This window comes from Arvicola amphibius, chromosome 12 (genome assembly GCF_903992535.2).
Source record: "Arvicola amphibius chromosome 12, mArvAmp1.2, whole genome shotgun sequence".
Classification (NCBI taxonomy): Eukaryota; Metazoa; Chordata; class Mammalia; order Rodentia; family Cricetidae; genus Arvicola; species Arvicola amphibius.
The window spans coordinates 2,895,378-2,921,045 of NC_052058.2; the positions used below are offsets into that span (position 1 = coordinate 2,895,378).

The 25,668-nt window shown below is 47.2% G+C and overlaps 1 protein-coding gene across 2 annotated transcripts in view; it reads right to left on the reverse strand.

Annotated features, from left to right (window-relative positions):
- Kcnh1 (potassium voltage-gated channel subfamily H member 1) overlaps window positions 1-25,668 on the reverse strand; it is a 289,183-nt gene that overhangs the window by 76,687 nt on the left and 186,828 nt on the right. For both annotated transcript variants that reach the window (XM_038349618.1, XM_038349616.1), the window contains exon 8: window positions 2,201-2,400. In XM_038349618.1, the coding sequence (XP_038205546.1) occupies window positions 2,201-2,400 (200 nt within the window). The remainder of the gene's footprint in view (window positions 1-2,200; window positions 2,401-25,668) is intronic.

Here is a 25,668-nt window from a genome sequence, read left to right on the forward strand (position 1 = left end):
AAGGGTTTTTCCCAGACAGCAGGATCTACAGAGTCATTCTAATGCCTGGGAAAAAAAAGGGCTTCGGGGCAGAGATCAAAGTTCTTTCTGCTCCATCAGCTGCCAGGCACCCACAGAACCAGCAGGCATTGTTGCCTGCGATGAACAGGGACAACAGGCACAGCTGGGGTGGGGAGCTGGCAAAGCCAGGAGCCTAGCAAAGCCAACCCAGGCCCTGCCCATCAGGAAACTGGACCTTAGCCTCAGTCCCTCTAGTTCATGCTTGACATCCAGAAGAGGCAGAGCCTGCAAGACAGCTTGCTGTTGTTAAAGGCACACCAACCAAGCTTGAAGACCTGAATCCAATCCCCCAAAACTACATGATAGGCAAAGACAAACATGCAATACAGGCCATGACATCGTACCCACACATACACACATGCACACAAACATGCAGGCAATCACATGTACACAGTAAATATAATCGAAAAAAATCAAAGGAGAGATAATAGGAGGAAAAGGATAAGCTTTGAAACCAGATGAAAACTGGGTTCATATCCAAGTTACCATAGACCAGGGGAAGTAAAAAGAATGAAGTGAGCCTTTGGTCCTCCTCCTCCTCATTCAACAGAGCTTCCAACCACACCCTCCCATGAGGGGAAGTAAAGTCCACCCAAGGCACGGTGGGTCAAGCAAACCAACACTGGTTCTTTCCATTTCCCCCCCAACAAATGATTGCCATGTAGCCCCGACTGGCCTCAGACTCACGGCTATCCTGCCTCAGCCTCCCAAGTCTGAGTTTACAGGTGTGCACCACCACACTTGGCAACATGTCTGTTCTCAGTGCGTGTTCAAGAAATGGCAATTGGGGCTGTAGAAGTTTTCATCATGACACACAGCAAGGAGCCTTTAAAGTGCACAGCCAGCAGAACTGAGCATTCCTTAAAACCTGCCTGTGCCCAACCATCTGTTCAGATAGAGGGGGACAGGAATATAACTGGCTGACCACAAAGCCAGATCAATCTGGATTTCAATGTGTCCATAACTATTTTTTGCCACAGTGATACCATTTTCCTAATTCTACAGGGATAGATGGGGTTTGGCAACAAGGGACGTGGGATCAAAGGCTGAAGAATGGAGAAACTGAGTGAGGATATGAGGATATGACATTGGTCATGGGCCATACACAGAGAAGGGACTCGGTGGTGGCTCAGAGCTGATCTAGCATGCATAAGGCCTTGGGAATGTGGGCGTGGCGGTGCTCACCCATTAGTCCAGCACACTGGAAGTAGGGACAGGAAAATCAGAAGTTCAAGTTCACCCTTGGCTACATAGAGAGTTCCAGGCTAACCTGGGCTACAGGATATGTCTCAAAGGCACTGGGAAACTCGAAGGTAACTCATAAATTAGCCATCTGTATCTTTTTCTCTGCTCTCTCAGAAGCCACACACATGTCTGCACTTTACTGACATGAATCTGGAATAACAATTTTTAGAGAACAACTGTGCACAGGATGTTTTCTGTGCTCGGGATTGCACAGCAAAGCAGCCGCCAACTGGTGATGAAGGTACAGGCTTGTGCCAGTAATGCCTGGGCTCATCTGAGGTACAGTCTTACCAGGGTAATTACTGACCCTGTCCACCACCTCTGGTGCTCATGGGCCTAGGATGGTGGTCAGAGTCTAGTTTTAATGACAACACCATGGGGATCTATCAGGACTGAGAGGATGTGGAGATAGGTGTACCAGTGGCCTTGGAACATGCCAATTGGGGAAGATGGAAAAATAGCCAAGATACATCATACCTGATGCGGCAGTTCTTTAAGAAAATCAAAGTTCATTTTTAAAAAGCCATGCCGAACAAAAAAATGAGTATTTTTTTATAAAAAAGCTAAGACTGGCAAGCATGGGACCATCTGGGAAGCTGGATCAAAAGGAAGCAGCTCCCCTCACCCAGGCTCTTGGTTTGAACATGATCCAGCATTGGGAAGCTGCCCTAGACAGCAGGACATTTGCTCCCCTTGCTCCAGGAGATACACCGTGCCTCTGATTTCTTAAATAGTGGCTCTTACTTTCTGAGCCTTCAGTAAAGACAATAAAGAGGCCACCAAAACCCCCAGAAAGAGGACCTGAGAATCCCAGATGCCCCAGGTGAGTTCTGAGCCCCGTCTGCGGGGGGCAGCTGGGGACAGGTGATGCGGCTAAGAGTCTCCCACTCCTTACCTTCTCTGTGTCAATGCCTCGGGACATGGACCAGGTGGACACAATGTAGTCCATGACCCGCTCGCTCAGCCCCTTGGGCACCTGGTAGAGCTTCAGGAAATCCCGGACACTGTTGAGCATCTCATGATACCTGTTGGTGTTGGCGTACATCTGCTGGAAAATGGTTGTCACATTCCCAAAGATGGTGGCATACAGAAGAGCTGGAAACCAAACGGAAGAAACAACGTGTGAGCGGTCCATGAGCCAAACTCCAGAGCATGTGACTCCTTCCAAGAAGGCCTGCAGCCAGGCTTGTGCGCCTTAGAAGAGGGTCCAGACCTCAGGAGAACCTCCCCTCTCAAGCCAAAGAGTTTGGAACAGCAGACAACCAGGACCAATGGTGTGCTAGGTAGGGCTCATGGGGATGAGACCTGGTGTGGCTGGAGCCTCAGACACCCACAGGGACAGGGAGAAGCCAGTTTTCACTTGTCACAAAAACTCTGAGCCATGCTTGAGGCCATAGGTCGAATGTATGTCTATGTCTCCACACCAGTCCAAATTCTAACTATGAGCAACAGCCTACCAAGTTCTGTCCTTACAGAACTACACGGTAGGAGGAGCGGACCCTGACACCCAGCCACCACAGGTAACTAAACGGTAGGGGTTGGCGGAGGACCACAAACGACAACTACAAGCTGAAATAAACCTCGTTGTCCCCAAGTCGGTTTTCGTCATGATGTTTGTATCGCATCCATAGCAACCGTAAGACACATAGACTATATCCATTAAAGTGTAAAACTCTCTACTTCAAAACCATATTTTTCAAGTTATGCAGCCATCAGGTTTAGAACGTTTTCGTTTTTTGCAAAAAAGGAAGCTCACCTCCATTGTCAGTCTTTCCCCAACTCTCCACCCTTCCCTCCCCCACCCCTGTCTCTCCCAGCACAACACAGTCACTTCCTGCCCTGCAAACTCATCCGCTCTAGGCATTTTTGTATGAATATACGTCTTCTGAGACAGCTTCCCTCACACCATAACGAGTATTGACGTTCCCTTCCTTTCTGTTGCTGAACAGTAATCAACCATGAGAAAAGGACTCATTTCACTTGCCACTGATCGGTTAGCGGGCATTTCTGTTTTTATCTTTTTCACCTTTCGGCTGTTACATGTATGAATGTCTATGAACATTTGTGGGTCAGTGTTTGAGTAACACGCATTTCATTCTTGCAGGTTTGTGCCTGGGACCAGCACTGCTGTCAGTTATGACTGTGTTTAACAAGCTTAACTCCCGGCTTTCTTCCAGGCACCTCCTGGTTCTCGAGAGATGGGTCAGCAGTTAGGAGGGTGCAACTCTTGCAGAGGGCCAGAGTTCCATTCCCAGCATCTCTGGGATAACTCCTCCAGGGCATCTGATGCCCTCTCCTGGTCTCCACAGGCTGCTGCACATGTGCACACACCCACACACAGACACACATGCATATCTTAACTAAAAGAATATAAATAGCTAGGGGTGGTTACACATGCTGACTTGGGAGGCAGAGGTCGGTGGATCTTAATGAGTTCTAAGACAACCTGGTTTACATAGAGAGTTCCAGGCCAAACACGGCAACATAGTGAGATCTTGTCTCAAAGTAATAAAAATGATAATGATGATGATGATGACGATGACAATAACATAATAATATAATAGCAATGTAATAATAATCTTTAAAGGAGCTGCACTTTTACATCCCTACAGCACACGAGGGTCCCACTGCAGTGCCTCCACACTGTGCCCTCCCCTCTTTTATCAAACTCTGTTATAACCTGCCTTCCGTATTACCATCTGTGGTGCTGGTTATACTGTCAACGTGACACAACCTAGGATCACGTGAGAAGAATTCTCTATGGGGGACTGCCTGCATCAGGTTGCTATGACTGTGCCTATAAGGGGTTGTCTTAATTAACTGATGTGTGAAGTCCCACTCCCGATGTGGGATTCCCCTCTGAATGCTGTGAATATCATTGGTTAATAAAGAAACTGGCTTGGCCTGATGGGGTAGAGCAGAGCTAGGTGGGGAAAACTAAACTGAATGCTGCCTGGGTGGGAGGAGCTCACCGCTGATTGCCTGGCTGGAGTCAGTGTTGGAGAGCACAGTTTTGGATCAAGTACCTGAGCTGCTCTAAGGCGTTCTGTGTATTATTCTAGTTCTCTGTTTCCTTTCAGAACATGTCATCAAAGTGTGGGGATATATTTGCTATTTTATGACCCCAGGATGCTTGAACTAGTCACCTGTATCCTTCTCTAGAGGACGTCTAAACAGCACAGAGGAAAGTTCTCCTTATGTGCTAAGGAACATTTATAAAATCTACCCCATTTCTTCTTTCTCCTCTCCTTCCTCTTATGTTGAAGGAGCGGCGGGGCTGTGTCCCGCCACCTGGCTAGCTTTACATCCGAAATAATTACATGGAAACTGTATTCTTTTAAACATGCCTGGCCCATTAGTTTCAGCCTCTTACTCACATCTTGACTAACCCATATTTAGTAATCTGTGTAGCACCACGAGGTGGTTGCTTACCAGGAGAGATCTTAACCTGCGTCTGTCTTGGAGAGGAGAAGCATGGCGACTGTCTATGGCAACTGTCTGAAGCATCTGCCCTCATTCTCAGCATCCTGTTCTGTCTACTCCACCCACCTATGTTCTGACCTATTGGGCCAAGCAGTTTCTTTATTAATTAACCAATGCAAGTCCTCCATCACTCTTCCCCTTCCCTTTCCTCTTCCTCCTCCTTTTTCCCTCCCCTCCCCAACCCCGGACCTAGCTACTCTACTACCCCAAGAATATTTGGCACCAAGAGGAAACACCCGTTAGGACCCCATCTGGTTATTGAATATTTTCCTTAACTTCTTTCCCCCCAAAGAGAACCCCTGTTCTATTTTTTCCTCCTATAACAAAACCTCCATCTTTCCCATCTGGAAGAAGACACTTCTGTATACAGAAGGGCTGAAGAGTAAGAATGAACACAGAAGTGGGGATGCGGAGTGAGTCCTAGGAGCCAGGCTCGCTCCTTAACTAATATACTTGATCCACAGAACAGTAACTCTTCCATATTAGCTACCTTTCTATTGCTGTGATCAAACACAATGACCAAGGCACTTATACACGGAAGGGTTTATTTGGGCTTATGGTTCAGGTGGATAGGAGTCCACACTAGCATAGCGAGGCAGGACAGCAGGCATGCACAGCGGCTGGGGCAGCAAGCTGAAGGCTTATGAGAAGCAGCTGAGAACTGTAAAGGTCTTTACACTCTCAAAGCCCACCTCCAGTGACAGTCATCCCCCAACAAGGCCACACCTCCAAAACAGTTCCACCAATGGGAGGCTGAGTATTGAAATGTCTGAGACTATGAGGATGTGTGTGTGTGGGGGGGGGGGCGATTGTCTTCAAATCATTACAACATCTATTTTTAACACTGTTTTCCGTCTTTGCCATTGGCATCGCTTCTGTTCATTCTAGTGTGACAGTAGTGGAGAAGGGATGGAAATGTGTTCGTTCCTATGTGTAAAGTAGTGAGGAGAGAGTGGAGTAACTGCCCACTGCCTGGCACAGGCCCATCCCACCGAGAGGGGGTCACCAGGAGAGCAGAGACTCTACCTTGAGATGAAAAGCTCAGTTCAGAGGCCTGGGTCCTCTGCAGACCATGGGCAACCACCCACCCTCTTCAGAATCCCAGGTCTACTGCAGACCTAGGGCGATCTCCCACCCTCTTGAAATGTCTTCATATGTTATAGAGTTCCTAATTACCTTAGAGAAGTTTTGCTTGTTTTGGTGTTGAGTTTTGAGGGAGGCTCCTGATGTCACTGTGTCCCCCCCTCAATGGACTGTGACCCCTCAAACCATGAGCCAGCACAGCGTCCCCACCTCGATGGACTGTGACCCCTCAAACCATGAGCCAGTATAGCATCCCCACCTCGATGGACTGTGACCCCTCAAACCATGAGCCAGCACGGCATCCCCACCTCGATGGACTGTGACTCTCACACTGTGAGCCAGCACAGCATCCCCACCTCGATGGACTGTGACCCCTCAAATTGTGAGCGAGCACAGCATCCCCACCTCGATGGACTGTGACCCCTCATACTATGAGCCAGCATAGCATCCCCACCTCGATGGACTGTGACTCTCAAACTGTGAGCCAGCACAGCATCCCCACCTCGATGGACTGTGACTCTCAAACTGTGAGCCAGCACAGCATCCCCACCTCGATGGACTGTGACCCCTCAAACTGTGAGCCAGCACAAACCCTTCCTCCCTAAAGCTGCTTCTTGTCAGGGGTTGGTTTAGTCGCTTTTACAAGAAAAGGAACTAATATAGGTCTCCTGTTTATGATGATAGCATCAATGAGTCAGCAAGGCAAATGCCAGGAGCAATGCTCATGGACCAGCTCCATGATAAACCTTAGTATTTATTTCTGAACTGCCCAGTGTGCATAGATGCACCTCAGTTGTCCCAGATCCTGCCCTTTGAGTCTTGGATATAATCTATGTGCCTTCTAGCAGTATGCTGGCTTGTACTTTTCTTTACAAATACTCTCTGGTGTGCAGAAATGTCTAGTCATTTCAGGGGCTTATTCCTCTGCATTCAGTAATTGCTTAATACATGCTGTAGGTAAATGACTGAAAGACTGTGTCTAAGAGGTTAGTTTGCATATGTTCAAATGGACCAGCAGTCCCATATTATCTCAATCTATGGGAGGGATGCAGAGTTTTGCTCTCCCTAGAGCTACCGGGTCTCTGAAGCGAGGCTCACATGGTATTTCCTCAGACTCTTCAGGCAGCTTTGAGTGTACTAAGTCTGAGTGTGCTAAGTGTTCACATGGGTCCAGTGTTTCACCAGTGAATTGAGTGCAATGTTCCATGCCAGATGGGAAGATCATGAGAGGGAAGATATTGGGTTATAGTGTGGTGTACTCGGGCCCTTATCCAACTTCATACTGGACAGAATGGGAGCCACACGGCCCAGGAAGGAGACAGGACCCCATGGCAGGCAAGACCCCAGGAGCCTGACACTGGGGTGGATGGCTATACTCCATTCTGGATTTCTTGCCAGCACTGGCTTTGTGCATCTCTTTCCACCTTCCCAGCCACCGCCTAGGTCAGAAAGTGGCTCTCAAGATGGAGACTAGCAAATACACCTATCCTTCTATTTATAGCAAGAAAAGCCTGAAAACTCATTTAAGGCTGTGCTAAATATAGCACAAATGCCTACATTACCTCAGAACCGCTGCACTGGGGAATGTCACTTAACAAGCTCCACTCTTACTGGGAGACAGAAGGTCATTTCCAGCCACTTCTCATCCGTCGAACGAACAACGGTGTCCACAGCCCTATAACCCATTAACAGTACACTGTGCCACCTGGCTCACCAGTGTTTTAATAGCTCTGCAGATAAAGGAACGATTTCTACAGGCAATTACTCCTGGGAAGGACAGAGATGGTCAGACCCTGGTTGCAAAGGTCTCCCAGTAATTCGCTGCTTTGGCCCATCTTGGTTTGCTAAGTCCTGGGTCATGGGTGGACCCTTGGGTACAGGGCACTTTGGCCTATCTTGGTTTGCTGAGTCCTGGGTCACAGGTGAATTGTTGGGCACAGGGCATGTGTAGAGATGCAGCTGGCTGTGGGGAGGTTTTACAAGCCCACACCCTACCTCACTCTGTGACGAGAGCCGAGGTTGCTCCAGCATGAGTCATCAGAGAGAATCTAACAAAGCTACTCAGAGGAGCACTTAGTTTTAAAGCTGTTTAACCATACAGGAACTCGAGGTCCACTTCCCAAAGGCAGCTAGGCCTGAAGTTCCCACAAGACCTCGATATTTTCCTTCCTCGCCTCAAAACAAAATGGAAGACTTCTCAGTAGACACTGCTGTCTCCTGGACCCTTTGAGTCCAGACATCACAATGACCATACAGGATGATGGAGATTAACGAAATTGCCTCTCCCACTGACTGTGAGAGGTAGAAATTAAATCACTCTGACAACTGACTGCTCCGCTATCGGTATCTTGACCATGTTGTGATTCTCAGTACTCACTAGCTTTGCCTTTCAAGTTTCAAAGAGTCGTTTAGTGGCTCAGTGACACTCAGGTCACGGGACCTCTTTTCTCATCTCTCATCATAATCCTGCAGTAGGAGGATCACTGGGCCTCGGACTTCACAGGATTCCGGGTAGAGATATCTATAAACCTGTCATACCCTACAGAGTCCCCCTCTCTGCATAAGTCAGTGGTCCTAACTGCTGTCGCAATTCTATGAGGCAGAAGACTGCCCCCTTTAGACACAGAGGGTCACACAGTGACCCATTGAGTTCAAGGAGAAATAATAACATCAGCTACAATGACAAAGCAAGCCTTTGTTCTGAGCACTTGTACGCACAGTGTATAGCCAGGGAAGATCCTGCTATCTTTATGGTACTGATACTGTGTGAGAAGAAGGTTAAGTGATTCACCATATAGTCAGAAAGAAATAGATGGAGGCTTCACACCTGAGGGTGTGGCTTGTGAACACTCATGCACAGCACCAAACACACTTCTATCCGCTAGACACGTGTGCCACCCAGGGCCAGATGCTGTCCCGTGTTTCATATGCACGGATCCTAGTGAGGTTGTCTTAGACTCCTAAGAGACAGGGTCTAACAGCCTTATCTTCAGATATAGATGAGCAACGGATATAAAACAAACCTAGAGCACGCAGCTAAAATCGTGCCATCCTAGTTTGTCAAGTAGAGTCAGAGGCAACAAGAAGCAACCTAGTGCTGTGTGTTTGTGAGGCCCTGGAGGACTCTGGGCCTCACCTTGGCTGAGCTGCTCTCTCCACCTGAGTCATGGCTGTGATTCTTGAAGCGCCATCTAAAGTGGGTAAACGGAATCGTCCACATGGGGGAATCAAGTGCTCGGACCCCTATGGACCAGCTGGTGTGTGAGGGAACCCTGACAGGCTCACAGCATACTCAAACGAAGGTCAACTACAGACCCTCCCCCCCCTTCAGAGAGCAACAGAAAGCAAGATGTCTGTTCAAGAGCAGAAGAGGAGGGACGAGAGAGGTGTCTGGTTAGAGGATCAGCACCTCAGACGTACAGGAAGGTCAACACAAACATTCTGAACAAGGCAGGGGCATGTAGGAATGGGCCGCACCCCCAAAAGGGAAGAGCACAGCAGGGGCCAGACAGTCCAGTGTCTAGATCTGTGGGATGGCTTTGTCCACTCCTCTCTACAGAGAGAATCCTGGGTGAGACCCTAAGTTAACCTGTAAACCCCACCTGCCCAGGATCAGGTAACTTCCCCGAATGCTGTGAGTTGTAGTTCTTGAAAATAACAAAGCCTCATGGGAAAGTACAGTGGCCTGTGGGCTTTGTCTTTATAAGCCCTGACAACACGTGACTATGGGCCACTTAGCTTCGAATTTCCAGGGAGTGGTCCTGACTAAATTCCATCTTGGCCAGAATATAAAATTTAATAAAGCTTGGTTTAATTTGGCACAAAATGGTGGGACTGATTTTTGTCTGGCAAATCTCAAGGTGAACACTGGGAATCGCTTGTCCAGCAGAGTGCCAGGACCAATGGATTCCCCACAGAAGGAACTTCTCTCTAGAATACTCTACATGTGTGAGGCCCTTCCATATCAGCCTTGTACCAGGAAGGACAGAGGACAGATTCAGACCAGGATGAACAAAGGGGTAAGGAGAGAAAAGGGAGACAGGGAGGAAAGAGAGGGGAATCAAGGGGAAGGGAGAGAAGTGGAAGAGAGAAGCAGGGAGAGGAGGAGAGGGAGGGAGGAGAGAGGGAGGGGGAGAAAGGACAGGAGGAGATGGGAGAGGAGGGGAGGACAGAGGATGGGTAGAGATGAAAGAGGAGAGGAGGGATAGGAGAGGAGGGGAGGTGAGAGAAAGGGAGGGGAGAAAAAGAGGGGAACAGAGAGGACGGGAAGGGAGGGGAGGGGAGAAGAGGGGAAGAAAGAGAGGAGGGGAGGGAAGGGAAGGGAAGGGAAGGGAGGGAAGGAAGGGAAGAAGAGGGGAGTAAAGAGGAGTGGAGAGGCCAGAAGAGGTCACTACAAGCTGCTGCTCCAGGAACTCAGTTTGTTGTCTGAAAGGCCACACAAGTCAAATGAACCATGACAAACAGTCAGAAAGAATGAGGTGACAGTAAGAAGCATCCATCTGACCTCATTTGGGTGATGAATGGACAAAAGCCTCCCAGATGAGAGCTGGGACTCAGCTTTGAATTTTGATAAATGACAGTGTAGAGGGGAAGGAAACACCATGGCCAGGGTGGAGGCTGAGATAGCAAGGCTGATTTGAGCACCTGTACATTTCCCTACAGACCTCCGGAGTAGTCCTAGGAGAAGAGACTGTGCCCTGCCCGGACCTCTGTGATAGGCGATGCTGTCCTGGAGGCACAGCCTACTGCTTTGTCTCCTTCACCCTTGAGATCTGCGCAGACAGTATGACCTCTGACCCAGCACCCCTGGACGCAACGACACTCTGTTCATGGTCCCAGAAAAGGCTTCAGAACAGCCCACTAAACAACCCCCTCTTCTAACTGCAGGCTCAAGGCCAAATTCAACCAGCACTCATGAGTTCACAAACGACTTGTCAGAACTCTCACATTTTTTGGTTTTTCTAAGATGGGATATCAGCGTGCATGATGGATATACTCCGTGGTTGCTGATTCTGACACAAAATGTAGCCTGTTAAAAGCTTCAAGCTGACCCAGCATCCTGAGCTTTTGTGATATGTTCCAGTTGAATTCAATGTACAGAGAGAAGTTTTAAAAAGGTTTCCATGGTGCAAAGTTGAACAGGTCATATGAGTGTGTGAGAGCCAGGGACAGGAGGCTGGATTTCAGCCTCAGGCCCCGAGTTCATCTTCATTTCATGCCTTACAAATGGCTCCTCTCAGACATACACACAGGGGCCAAGACCACACAGATCCTCAGAGGATAATCCTCTCACTTCTCTTTTCAAACCCGGATTTCAACTCTACTCCAAGAGGCCCCTCTGAGCCAATGGGCCTCTGGATCTAATGTGAAGGGTACAAGTTCTGGAAGGGCCAGGCTTGTCTGGGAGGCCTAAGTTGGCAGTGTTACTCACATGCCACCCCGACTTCTACTGTGAGGGGGAAATGGCAGCCCAGAGCATGTACAGAGGGCTGGGAGAGGGTGCTCCTGACCATGAGCTGCTCCCTGGGGTGGGATGTCCTGGAGTTGGTGCAAAGGAGCATAACTGTGTTAAAACTTTCATCATTGGGGGAGAAGGGAGTCTCCTCACCCACCCAGTGCAATGGCTGGCACGTGGTGCTTGACTGAGCTTAAGTAGCTACATCAGAGCACAGCAGACTGGGTGGCTTAGACAAGTGGTGTACATTTCTCATAGACCTGGAAGCTAAAGGGGCTCTAAGGTCAGAGTGTGGCCAAGAACATTGAGCCTTCTTATCTTCACACAGCAAAGCTATCTCTTTGTCTTTTCTCTGTCTCTTCCTATAAGAGTATTAATCTCTTCACAGGGGTTCTACCTTCATGACTCCTGCCTCTCAGCTGACCCACCCTCATCAGGATTCTAACACCTGCATTGGAGGTGAGGGCTCCAAACACTCCAGATAGTGCAGGGTGATTATAAAAGCTAGACCATCCTTTAACTAATACTTTAATGCACTTCCAATTCCCCAAGACAATCCATCCACAAGGACTACTCCTACCTTGTCAATCAGTTAGGGTACCCCCCAGACTTTCGTGACTACAGCTGGTGGCGGGGTGTTGACAGATGGACATTCCCTCTGGCTCCTCCTCCACTCATTTGTTCCACAAATGGTAACATGTCACACCCTGTGCCAGGCAAAGCTTTAGCTCTCAACCGCTGTGCCCCAGTAAGCCTGGCCCTGAGAGAACAGAGGAGAGTGCACAGCCAACGTGTTGTGAAGGGTGTTCCCCACCCTATACTAGGGATCGTGGACAAGGGTAGGATGCCTGTTCCGCTCGTTCCAGAAAGGATCTGGGCAGGGAATAATATGACAAGTGAGAAAGCTGCCCTGGCTAGGTATGAAGCCTCAGGCCAGTTGCCCAGGATCTGCCACAAACCCCTGACAGGGTCTATGAGCCCATGGACCTTTCTGGAGCCTCGTTAGACAACGGAGCATGTGGTGGCCAACTGAGACAGAAGAATTTGCACATGCTCAGTAACCAAGAGAGCATGGCTGAGAGGATGCTCCATCACTGCAAGCCACACAATTAGACCTCGTTTCTGGCATTCGCTTACAGCCAAGCCCACAAACTGAGAAGACCAGGCATCCATGGACACGCCTACTCAGCTGAGTTCCCATTCTACATCCATGGTCAAACTTGTCCATGAAGGTAGCAGAGAGAAAAGGAGTGTGTGGTGTGTGTGTGTGTGTGTGTGTGTGTGTGTGTGTGTATGCATGCCCTGGTGTGTTCATTTCAGACTTCTGTCAGTCCAATCTACATTAGATCAACAAGAAAGCCAGGAGCAAGACTCTCCGACAGCACACAGGCCAAGTGCATGTGGAAGGGCTGGGACTCACCAGGCACTTGTTTATGGATGGCAAAGGACAGTGGAAGGCAGAGCTCTGTGTACAAAACTGGCCAAGTGTGTGCTGCAGAACACGCATGGCGTGTACTTTGCAGTTTTCTCTGTCCTAAGCAAGTTGCCCAGATACAAATTTGTCTGTTGAGACTAATAAAAACTGGGCTGTGCTCATCATTCACCCTCAAAAGTTTCTATGATTCTAACACTGTGTTTTAACAGAATGTCAGTCTGAGATGGCTACTTACAAAGATCAAGCATGAATTCAGGTTTTATCGATGCCTGACTCTAAAAGAACCATCCACAGGAGGCTGTGAGTCACTTCCTACCTGAGGAAATGGGTTAAGAGAAAGACCCATGCCAGGCAGTGGTGGCATGTGTTTAATCCCAGCACTCGGAAGGCAGAGACAGGTGGATCTCTGTGAGTTTGAGGCCAGCCTGGTCTACAGAGCAGTTCCAGGACAGGCTCCAAAGCTACAGAGAAACCCTGTCATGAAAAATCAGAGAGAAGAGAGAAGAGAGAAGAGAGAAGAGAGAGAGAGAGAGAGAGAGAGAGAGAGAGAGAGAGAGAGAGAGAGAGAGAGAGAGAGGAGAGAGAGAGAGAGACCTCCTAGTTCTTGCCACCCACACCCTGCCCATAACTTCATCAGGTGGTTCCCTATGGACGTCACCTACAGAAAGAAAAGTATCAAGAGTAAAGATGGGGGACCCTTGTGCATCTTAGAGGATAAAGACAAAAGTTAAAAAGGAAGTCCATGGCATGGGTCTTATGAAGGAGACCCTGGAAGCTATTCCTTTCGGAGACCCTATGCCTGGAGAGAAGACAATGGGCAAGCCTCTGGCTCAGCATCAGGGTTTCAACTGACAACATCTAAGAAGCGTTTTCTTTTCTACTCATGAAACTGTTGGTGTAAGCATTCCATGGCCACTCCAAGCACACAGAGACTAAAGCTACAATATTTAGCAAGTTACACTTCCAAAGGACGGAGTGTAAAAAAAACGGCTTTGTACAATGTGCCTTTGTGTGCAGAGTTCAGTGAGCAATTACCTGTCCCCTCTGACCAGACTGTGTGGCACAGGGCCCCAGTACTTGGGCCTGCAGAGTTGGCACATGAACAGTCAAACAGGCAGACCCTCAGAGCACAGAGGTCTCAAGCCTGAGCTGAATATAAATGGCCTTCAACAACATCACAACTGTCACCTTTAACAAATCAATTGCCAACACCTTCAAGGTTCTAACTTTATCTTATAATAAACACTAGATGGTTTTCAAGGACCCAGTCTAAGAAGTGGGAATATAAAAGATAAGATGATTTCTGCACGAAAAGAGCTTTTCATACATAGAGAAGAAGTATTATTTAAATCCTTATGCTCGTACATTATAGTTCATAGTCAACATCACACTACTCTGGTCCCTGTGAAAGAGGCAGAGGAAGGTTCACTCAAATTCTCTCAAAGAGGAACCAGGGATAAACACATTAAGATGCTCCCACCACAGTGTAGTCCAGAGCACAGCGGAGATTAAAAGGATAGGAATTTGAGGCCAGGAGGATCTGGGCTCACAAACCAGGAGTCCTCTCACAACTGTACCATGGCTTTCCATTTTGGTTAAAACAGATCTTTGGTCTTCAGTTTTCTCATCTATTGAATGGAGGTGAACAGCACATGCCTCAACAGGCTAGAAGAGGAAGAACTGTGGAGGCTGTGACGTGGGAAGAACTCACGTTCAGCGACTGGCCGTCGCTGCGCTTACTGGAACTCTTGAATATTGTTTATGCACACAACAGTACAGATACTAAGACAGCACAGATACCAAGACTCACAGTGTGTATGTAACAAAAGCTACAAACCAGGCATTAGCAAAGGTGGGCCTCCTCTGTGTTGCTATAGTAACAGGAGATGTGACACACTCAAACACAAGTTTTTGTTGCCAGAAGGGTCTCTCAACAGTATCCTGCCCCCAAGCAAGTATGAATTCCAGGTAAGTAAGGCTTTGCTTACAGACAGACCGTGCAGAGGAACTGGTGGGCCAGGGACAGAACTAGGGTTCACTCCCGTGGGACCCTCTGAGCATAGACAGATAGGGTGGGCCAGGGCCAGAGCCAGAGATCACTCCCGTGGGGCCCACTGAGCAGCGAGCTCTCAGCAAGAGCATGCTTGCTACTGCTTGTCTCTTGGTGTCTCTCCAAAATGCATGTCGAAACTTAATCCCTTGTGCAAAAGAATTAAGATGTGAGCTCTTTGGGGGTAATAAGGTTCCGAAGACTCTGTCCTTAGAACTGGAAACAGTGCCCTTAATAAGAGCTTGAGAAAGTCCATGTCTTTTGCCCTTTCCGGCATGTAAGAACACAGCAGCAAGACTTTCCAAAGTCGAGAACTGTGAGAAATTACTCAGACCAGGGTATTTTATTACCGCAGCTTAAATGGACTAAGACAGCACTTTACCAAAGTCCGCTCTAAAAACCAGATTACCCTTCAGTGAAGGGGTCATTCCTCCAGAGACCCCCATCTCTGAGGTTGCAACAGCTGATTCTCAGAACAATTTTCAGCTAAATTCCATCAAATCAGGCCCTTTTAGTGTGAACAGCCACTAGCAGGAACCACTCCTGAAGATCAGAGTGGAAGTATGGCCAAGATGGGCTGGTGGGGGCAGGACAGAGGCTGTTGTGTGTTGTAGAGGACATTCAATGCCACTGGTACAGCAGACTGACACGGGGTCCCCTCTCCCCCATGCCCAGGTTCAGAGCTACCTCTGAAGGAAGGAAGGATCCTCCTTTCCCACTTAGCAAAACGAAGCTCCAATCTGAAGAGAGCCTGCCCTGCCTCTCACCGACCAGCGGACACCTGTGATCCAGTTAAACAGGACCACATTCAGCTCCGGGGGGCGGGGGGTGCTTCCCCTGAGGTGAGCGCTCCTGGGAACAGCTCATTTCCCAGGGTGATTCCAGGCCCCTTTGGACGTTTGCTCTGCATCTAGCTGCCCAGCTAGCTGCCTTTACATGTGGCCATTGATGTTGCTCTTGTCCAGTCTATTCTCAACAAAGGAGCCAGAGTGACCATCTAAACACCATCACCAAGGCGCCCTGAAATCTCTGATCCAGAGGTCTCTAACCTATCCCTTCCTTTCTTCAACCTCATCCTGCCACCCAGCATCCTGGCTGTTCCTTGAAGATGCTCTCACTTCAGGACTGCTGGCTGCACAGGAAAACCCTTCCCACAAATGGTGGTATTTTTTTTTTAAATCTTGGTTCAGACGCAGCTTCTCAAAGGGCATGTAACATCCTTCCTACATCCAACACCTGCTTCTGACACATTCAATTTCTTAACACACTCTGTGACCTCCCCTATTTCCAATTAACAAATGCATGCAAATTCTCCATTTTGTATCACACATAGCCCTTCCTTAGAGTACACCAAGGATAGCCCTGAGCACTTCAGAAATAATGAATGTATTCCATTTACAACATGTAGCATTTCCTGAGTCCTCAGCTCCCTAAGGCAAGCATTTCTGCTATATTCACTAAGGTATATCTCTGGTGCCTAGACCAGTATGTAGCACAGTAGGAGTTCTCAATAAACACCTGTAAATGATCTATGGACTGGAGAGATGGATCGAGCAGTTAAGAGCACTGGCTGCTCTTCCAGGAGACCAAGGTTCAATTCCCAGCATCCGTGTGGCCACTCACAGTTGCCTGTAACTCCAGGTATAGGAGATCTGACATCTTCTTTTGACCTTCATGTGGACCAGACACACACACCTGATGTACAGATGGACATACAGGCAAATACCTATGCCTACCTGAGGTAGAGACATATATACAGGCAAACAACTATGCCCATAATTTTTTAAATTAATTTAAAAATAAATAAATGTGTTATGGACTAATGAGATTGCTCATGCTATACACACATGAGAAAATGGCCCACACTTGACCAGAGCTGAGATCTTGGGCCAGGAAGCTCACAAAGCTTCGATTAAGGAATATGCCCAGGCTTTGGAGTCCATAGACATGGGCCTTTGAAAAGAGACTAAGGACCTTTTTAATGCCTACTAATTATGATCTCACAGTTCACTGTAAGTCTGACTAAGTGTTTAAGAAGACATTCCTTTGCTCTAAAGACACCCTACGAACACACAGGCCAACAACTTGTTTTCTGGCTTATCCCAGGAAAATACCATTGCCACCTTCTAACTGAACTTTGTTCTGTTTGAGTTTGAGTGTTTGAGTTTATGCCAGCTGAGACAAGATTAGACCAGGCGGCCTCGGAACCTTCACCATGTAACTAAGTTCATATGTAGAAGTTGTATCCCCAGAAATAAATTACTTCTAGACATGAATTCGTGGAAAGCTTTAATGGCCTTCATAAGGTATTGTTCTACCAGGGTGGGGGCAGTTAAGTCAAATTAAGATGGACAGAGAAAGAGTTGAGACGAACCTCTGCGGGGCCAGCAGAGACTAATTGTCAGCCTGCAACTGAGCCATCAGGGGGAAGCTGTGAACAGACACAGTGAGGTGGCCTGTACCATGGTACAGCGTTTAGTGTCCATAGAGTAACGTAGAGGCCACCAAGACTGCCCCCCTTCTCAACACCTTCCTACTCAGCTCAACTGCCAGGAGACGTCCTCGGGCAGTCCTGTCCCATGGTACCCATCCAATGAGTCTGTCTCTTAAATGGAATTCTACAGGCAGTGAGGGTCACAGAAGCTAATAGAGAAACACACTGTGTCTACACTGTCCAGCATGCGAGCTACCAGCTACCTGTGGCTCTGCAGCCTAAGATGAGCAGGGACCACTGAGACTCTCCTTTCAAAGATTTTTTTCATTTTTCTTTATGTATTTTTTGGTATGAATACTCTGTCTGCATGTATGCCTGCATGACAGATGCCATCATTAGATCCCATTACAGATGGCTGGGAGCCACCATGCTATTGCCGGGAATTGAACTCAGGATCTCTGGAAGAGCAGCTGGTGATCTTAATCTCTGAGCCATCTCTCCAGCCCTGTTTTTATTTAGATTTGATCATGTGGTTCATGGTTTCCTAAGAGGTTGAGATTTGCAGACCCCTTTCTTATGAGTCCCTCTCCCAGGAAAACAGCTCTTGTTCTTTAACAGCGTTACTATAAGTGGCTTCCAGAACTTTCTCCATCCCATAAGTCCTCTATTGATGTGTTCTAACTTGCCAAATTTGTCATACAACGGGAACTAATTGGGCTTGGGACGTGGCTCAGTAGTAGAGCACATGATTCACAAACATGAAGTCTTGAGCTCAGTCTGCAGCAGCAAAAATCACAGCAAATCCAAACTCAAGGAGCAGCAAGGTGGCTCAGCAGGTTAAACACACTCGCTGGTCACACAGCCTGATGGCTTGAGTTCAATTCCTCAGACCAACACAGGCAGGAGAGAACTGACTCCCTGAAGTTGTCTTGTACATGCGCACACACACAGACACACACATACACACACACACACTCAGAGGAAAAAAGAAAAAGTTCAGAACATCTGTTGAGATTGTCCTGACAGACTGTCTCCTCTGGCCTGAGCCTGCTCAGACATCTCATAGCTCTCCTTCGATCCCCTCAGGGGATACTTGGCATAGGTGTCTGGGAAATGTTTAAAGCTTAAAGACATACTCCAAATATCCTGCTATTATTCAATGAGCCCATTTTCCCAACTCTCCAGAGTCTTCTCAGATTTTACACTTTACTTATCCATACATATACATATGAATCTATATGCATGTATGCACATGTATATATGTATATGTGTGTACACGAATGTGTGTCAGAATATTGTATTTATATGAAAGCATATATGTATGTGTGCATGTATATGGAGTGTATGAATGGGTTCACATGTATGTATATGCATACATACATGTCTATATTTATATCTGTGAATGGATATATGCATGTATCCATGTGTATATGCATATATGTGTGTAGATGAGTATATATATGTATATATTTATATATGTATATACACATGTGTGTATATGCTTATAAATGTATGTGTATATATGCATGTAGATATATGTGTGGATGTGCATGCATGTGTACATATATAGATACGTAATCATACATATGTGTATGTATATGCATATAAAAGTATATATGTATACATATATGAATGTATGTGAATATATGCAGGTATATGCATGTGTATAAATGTATGTGTATGTGTTCACATGCATATGTATATATTTGCATGTACATATATGCTTGTATCTATATATGTATATGTGTAGATGTATACACATTTATGTGTTTGTGTGTGTATGTGTGCATGCATGTATGTGCATGTATGTCTTCTTTTTCCATTCTGATTTGTTAACGTTATGGATTTGTTTCTCTTCAGATCCACCAATATCCTTATATTAAAACTGTATTCAAATATATATGCTTCTAAGGATAGCAAGGATTATTTTGTCCCCCTCTGTGAGCAGATACCAAAGCATAACCAAAGTGGAGTCAATATTCTCTGCAGGATAAAACTTCCAGGCAAACATGGCCTTTCAGAAATCACAAGTGACACTAATCAAAGTCAGATAATGTTGAATTCTTTATGTTTTATAGGGCAGGACCTATTTTTTTTTCATCCAGTTCTAGAAGCCACTTGAGAGATTGTTTCTAATATTGTAGGCACCGAAATATTCAACAGATTATACACTTAAATACAAACACAGTACAATAGCTGCACTCCTTTAGGCCCCTTATTCAAAGGCTGCTGCCTTCCCAGAAGACAGGCACGTGTTCACTGAATCACAGCTGCATGCTACTTTACCCTACTGCCTGCTGGTCTTCAGAGAGCCAGCAATCCCTGGGAAGCTCTAGGATGAGGCTATTCTAAAATTTTATAATAAATATACTTACTTGCAAAGTGAATCATCAGTAATAACAGAATTATTAGTGCTATGTTTACAATCAGACTTTCTCCAGCAGGACACAATCTGAGCTTTAGACAGAAAGAACTCATCACAAGCACATCACAAGCGCCCACTGCAGATGAAAGGTGTGCACCTTCCGAAGTTCCGTTGTATTAAAATACTACCCACAGTGGTGCTACTGAGGGCTTTGGCACCAATTAAAGACGTGAGAACAGAACAAGGGCAGGGTAAGCCAGGTTAACACCTGTGGTGGAATACACGAGAAATGTCTCCCAGAGGCTCGTCTATTTGAAGACTTAGTTCTCAGTTGGTGTCGCTGTGTCAGGAGGGGAGATTATGGAATGTTTAGGAGCCTTGTTGGAAGAAGGGAAGCACTCTGTGGGTGGGCTTCAAGAGTTCATAGCCTCATCCCACTTCTGGCTCATTCTTTCTGCTTCCTGCATGCTACTGAGATCTGATCTCCCAGCTTCTTGCCACAGCTGTTTGTTGCCACACCTTCCTGCCTGGTGAGCTCTGAGCCCTCTGGAACCATAGCCCAAAATAAACTCTCCTCTGAGTTGCCATGTGTTTCATCACAGCCACAGGAAAACAGGTAATACAAGGCCCACGTCCAAAAAAAAAAAAAAAAAAAGACCCGTGAAGGACACAGAGAAGATGGTTGCCTGTAAGCCAGAGTGGGTGAGTTGAGGACACCCTCGAGACTTCCCAATCTCCACAACTGTGAGAAGCCCACTTTGTGTGGCCAACAAAGAACACCCCACTTCATCCCTCCAACTGAAAGCTTATAGGAAGGAGCCACAAAGCTTTTTCAAACAAAAGGGGGAACTGTGCTGGTGACCTCAAACAGGCAGCCCCTAAACTCGTCCACACAGAGTATCTTTCATTTCCTCTAATGAGCGATCCTTTGTCAAACACTGCGTGTGCAAATCCTTCTTGTGTGCTTTTAGTAAGAACAAACGACTACCTGTTCACACCTAAGCACGTGCAAATTGAGATCTCTCTGATGCCTCAAAGCCTCTTGGTTCTCCTGAAAAGTCTTTGGGCACAGAATTCAGCCTCCTGTTCTATAAGACTAAGTATTCATTTTATCATGTTTAGTGAAAACACAAAGACCGTTAAACACACGCCATGTGTGCTAACTCCATGATGGGCAACTAAGTTTAACCGGAGTCCTGAACTGAATGAATTCAAGGGAAACATTTCATCCTGAACACTTGGCTTTTCAAAGAAATCTGGGACGAGGGGTGGGCTATGGGTGTGTGTCCATATATCTGCGTGCATACATGCACGTGTGTGAACTCAGATCTTCACACTTGTACACACCAGGCCCTTTACCAGCTGAACTGCCTTCTCCTCCCATTTTCAAGGAACTCTTGTATGTAAAGGACGAGCACCTGCACTTCGGTCTTCACAGACATGACCACTAGATGCAGAAGAACCTTGGTAATAGTAGACAAGGCTCCACGAAGAAAGGGTAGCACTTCCCCTGGTGGCAAAGCAGAGGGGCTGCTTTGACCGTCACAAAAGGGACAATGCTGTGATTGGTGTTAAGAAAGATAACCCTTCATTTGTGAGCCAGGTTTGCTGTGACTGACTCACAGTGAGACCCTGTGCAAACCTACTTGTGACACAGTCAGACCCTCTGCAAGCCCATCTGAGCCAACAGTTAGACTCTGCCAACCTGGGCTAACAGTCAGGCCCTGTGAAAGCCTGTGTTAATAGTCAGACCCTGTGCAAACCTTCCTGGGCTAACAGTCAGGCCCTGTGAAAACCTGTGTTAACAGTCAGACCCTGTGCAAACCTTCCTGGGCTAACAGTCAGGCCCTGTGAAAACCTACTTGTGGCAACAGTCAGACCCTGTGCAAACTCATGTGAGCCAACAGTTAGACTCTGTGCAAGCCTGTGTTAACAGTCAGACCAGACCCTCTGCAAAGCTGCATGTGACAACAGTATGCGAAACTGTATCAAATAATTAGGGTGAGAATCCTATAATTGGTGGTTTTCATAGCCCTAGAGGTGGGGATGGGATGGAGAAGATGAGAAGAGTATCCTAACTGTATTTTGGCCTTGATGCAAGGGATGGGGTGCTGTCTCACAAGACAAAGGGATTCTACAAGCTCTTGAGCTCAATGGCCACACTTTTAAGCCAAAGAGAAGGCCTCTTTGGCAGAGCAAAGGGTATGTTTGTACACGGAGACATAAATAAGAGAACCAGCCGGCGTTGTTCCCGCTTCTACTCATCTGCACTGAAATCTAATTTATTTTTTGAGCTATGGCGTGAAAGTCAGACAGCGTAATGAAAACAAACAAGCCTGCCAGGAAGTTACCTGAAGCCTCAGAAGCATGCTGATGCGCCTTAGCAGAATTCGTGCATACGCTAACAAGGTTCTGGTGTGTAGACACCATTCTGAGAACTGTAGAGCAAAGTATTTTCTTCTTCTTCTTTCATCATTTCCAAACACCTTAAGCACACAAGACTAAAGCCATGCTGAACTAATCCTGCCCCACCATGAACTTGAAGTGTGCGCAGGAGGCAGGCACGGAACTCCTGCACAGGTGCAGAGATGGAAAACAAAGCAGAAGTAGCTGCCCTAAAAAAGCTGGACTTACATCGGAGAGACAGGTCCAAGAATTAAAAAGAGATACAAGATGCAAGAACACAGTTGGCAGCAACCGCCACCCCCAAGAGCTGTGGGACAGAACGGTTTTATATCAGATTTGACCATGGCTTTTACTTGGTCGCCCACTCAATTTTATTTGGAAATATTATTGTTGTTGTTCTCTCACTTGGAAGAGACTTTTAAAGATGTGTGTGTGTGTGTGTGTGTGTGTGTGCATGCATGTGTGTGTACGCGTGCACGTGTGTGCATGTGTGTGCGTGTGTGTGTGCATGTGTGTGTGTGTGTCTCCACAGTGGAAGGAACTGTCTTAGCACCACCCAGCTGGATTCCATCTTCCCTGACAGACATGCAGAACTGTACACTGCCTGTCTAAGGGGGTCCTTTCCGAAATAAGAGCATTGTCCCAGGACCCTGACTAACCACCGAGAGCTGAGAGTGGAAGGGGGTGCCCTTATGTTGGCGGACTTTCCAGTCACATATTTGTTTTCTTGTAAAACCATGGATTAAAGAATAGATCAAAGAATAGACATCTCTCAGCTGTCGTGTGAGGCCATTTTCCCGTCAGCCAAAGCAATGTAAACCCTCAGATAATGGCCCTGGTGTTCTCTGTTGTTTTTTAAAAGCTCATCATATATCTAAAAACCAAACCAAAATAAACAAACAACAAAAAATGCAACCAGCAGTCATTCTCCTGACTCCTGTTTCTTCTCTTTGAAGAGGTTAAGTGAAGGGGCAGAGAAAGAAAACACATCCTATGGGAAGAGAAAGAAAATACATCCTATGGGAAGAGAAAGAAATTTTTTCAAAAGTCTGAAAGCAGAGCTGAGGGTGCTGCTCACATGTGGGCATCTGTACATGTGAGCATCTTGAGCCAGGAGGGAAATTCCAGCAAGCAATCCCTCTCAGACAGTAGAAGCTCTGGTCCAGGTCCCCTGTGGGACCTCACATCAGGCCGGGGCAGTTGACACAAGAGATCAGCCTTGAAGGCCCTGTAGAACCGTGACTCATATGGTCTGAGATGGCTCCTTCCAGTCCCAAGCTTTGAGAGTCTCACTTGAGTAAAGGAATGACCAGGGACTGGGAAGTCATTTTGCCCTCTTCCAATAATGGGTGAGTGCTTCAGGGTGTGACCCTGGCTGGGAAATGCTGGCATTAATCATGAGGTAAATCATTTTTGCTGCCACATGGCTGCACATGATGCTGTTCTTAAGAACTCGGAAGGACACTGACATGTTTCTTTTAACCGCTCACGGCTGTCACTTTTAAGAGCTGGGGGATGAGAAAGGAAAACAGAATCACGAGGATTCCAAATCTGGACTCCGTGGTGGAGTCACCGTTGCCAGCATGTGCCTTGGTGTTTCCACCTGCTGGTGTTCTGAAGCAGGAGACCTGCTGGCTGGCTGGCTTCCCCTAGAAGGATGTCTGATTTTCCCCTACGGACCAGGGAATCTCTGACTTCAAGAAGTCTCAGTGGATTATCAATCCTACGGGGACATCAGCATTCGGAGGCATGTCAGGGACACCACGTTGCCTTCCAGTTCCACAAAGACTCTGGAAGGAATGAAGAAACTCCTGAAACTTCTAAGAGCCAGATTTGAAATAGGACCTAATAACATGAATCACATTTAAACAAACTTGTCCCCAAACTGATAGCCATGGAGCCCCCATCCCCTCAAGCAAGCTCTGGCTACGGACAATGAACCAGAATGCACCACTCACAAACTGAACACACTGGCAAAGGGCTTCGCCCCCGTCTGTGCTGATTCTCACCGGCTCTCGAGCCAGCACTAACACCAGGACACAGGAGCGCACGGCTTCTTCTCCCCATCCCACAGAGCTCATAGAGGGCTAGCTCTAGCTGAAGAAGACGCTAAATGGTACTTTGGAGATAACAATACTACACAGCACTCCATCTCTTAAGAAAGCACCTGCATTCTTTAGTCAGTGGCAAGCAGAGGGTTTTCTAGGTTGGCAGATGGAGCACAGATGGCAGGGCATTGAGTCAAACAAATGGACGTGATTCTTAAAGAAATAAGCCCCTTATATGCCAGCCAGAGGTAAGAGGACCTAATGATGTCATGAAGCAGGGAGGTTGGAGTAAGACAAATTCAGCTGACACTGGCTGAGGCCCCACCCCACGCTCATCACCATCTCTCGATAGTGATGGGGTTAACTTAAGGAGATCATAAGAATTCTTTTTCTGAAGAGAGTTTATTTTTATTTTATGTGTATTGGTGGTTCGCCTGCACGTATGTGTGTGAGGGTGTCAGACCTTGGAGTGACAGACCGTTGTGAGCTGCCATGTGGGTGCCAGGAATTGAACCCAGGTCCTCTGGAAGAACAGTCTGTGCTCTCAACCGCTGAGCCATCTCTCCAGCCCATTCTAAGAAGTGTATAATCAGGTGAACACAACATGGAAGCAGCATAAGGACGTGGCGGAACGAGTGGTGGTGAGAAGAAGGTGGGAAGGTAGACATGAGACTTCAGGGAGCAGGAGGATGATTGTGACCATAAAGGTTTATATGCATGTATGAAACTAGGCACACATGGATTTTTTAAAAGGTGGGTGGCTGTCAAAGAATGACATCTGACGTTGACTTCTGGCCTCCACACCCACACATCTGTGCACAAATGTGCACCTGCACGTGTAAGAATGTACATTACCACACACGTGCGCCTACACACACACACACACACACACACACACACACACACACACACGGAGGGGGAGAAAGAGAGTGACAGACAGACAGAGAAAGAAGAGAGAACCAAAGGACAGATGGTGTCCATCAGAGCCGCAGGACCACACCCACTTCATGCTTGCATGTTCATAAAGCACACAGTGTTACCACTGGCTGATAGTCAGGCTACTAGCTATTCAAATCACATTTTGTTTTGGATTTAGTTCACCATCTCTTAAAGCTGACCCAACTAGAGGCAACTTGCTTCCCACCTCCACCTCACAAATATCTGCACTAGGAGACAGCAGCTACCTGGTCTGGCTCTTTAACAGAGCGGGATCAGCCTTGGGATCAGGATCTCAGTCTATCAGCTAGAATTCCTTCTGTAATTCCAGTCAAGGTTAAGCCACTGAAGGGCTTACAAAGGCCCCACAAAGAAGGGCTTCTTCAGAGTCTATCAGTCCCCTTCCACAAGCCCAGTCACTACTTCCTTTTGCTACAGCTGGCGCTTTGTTTAAAATCAAAACAAGACAGAACACCCACTGGGCCCGGGAGATGGCTCAGCAGGTAAAGCACTTGCTGCCAAGCCTGACAGCTTAAGTCCATCCCCTGGATCCATAGGGAGGAGAGAACTGACTCCTGCAAGTTGTCCTCTGGTCTCTGTGTGCTGCTGTGGTTCTCTCACCCCCCCCCCCCCGTATAGTAAATAAAAAAATGATATAATAATTATAA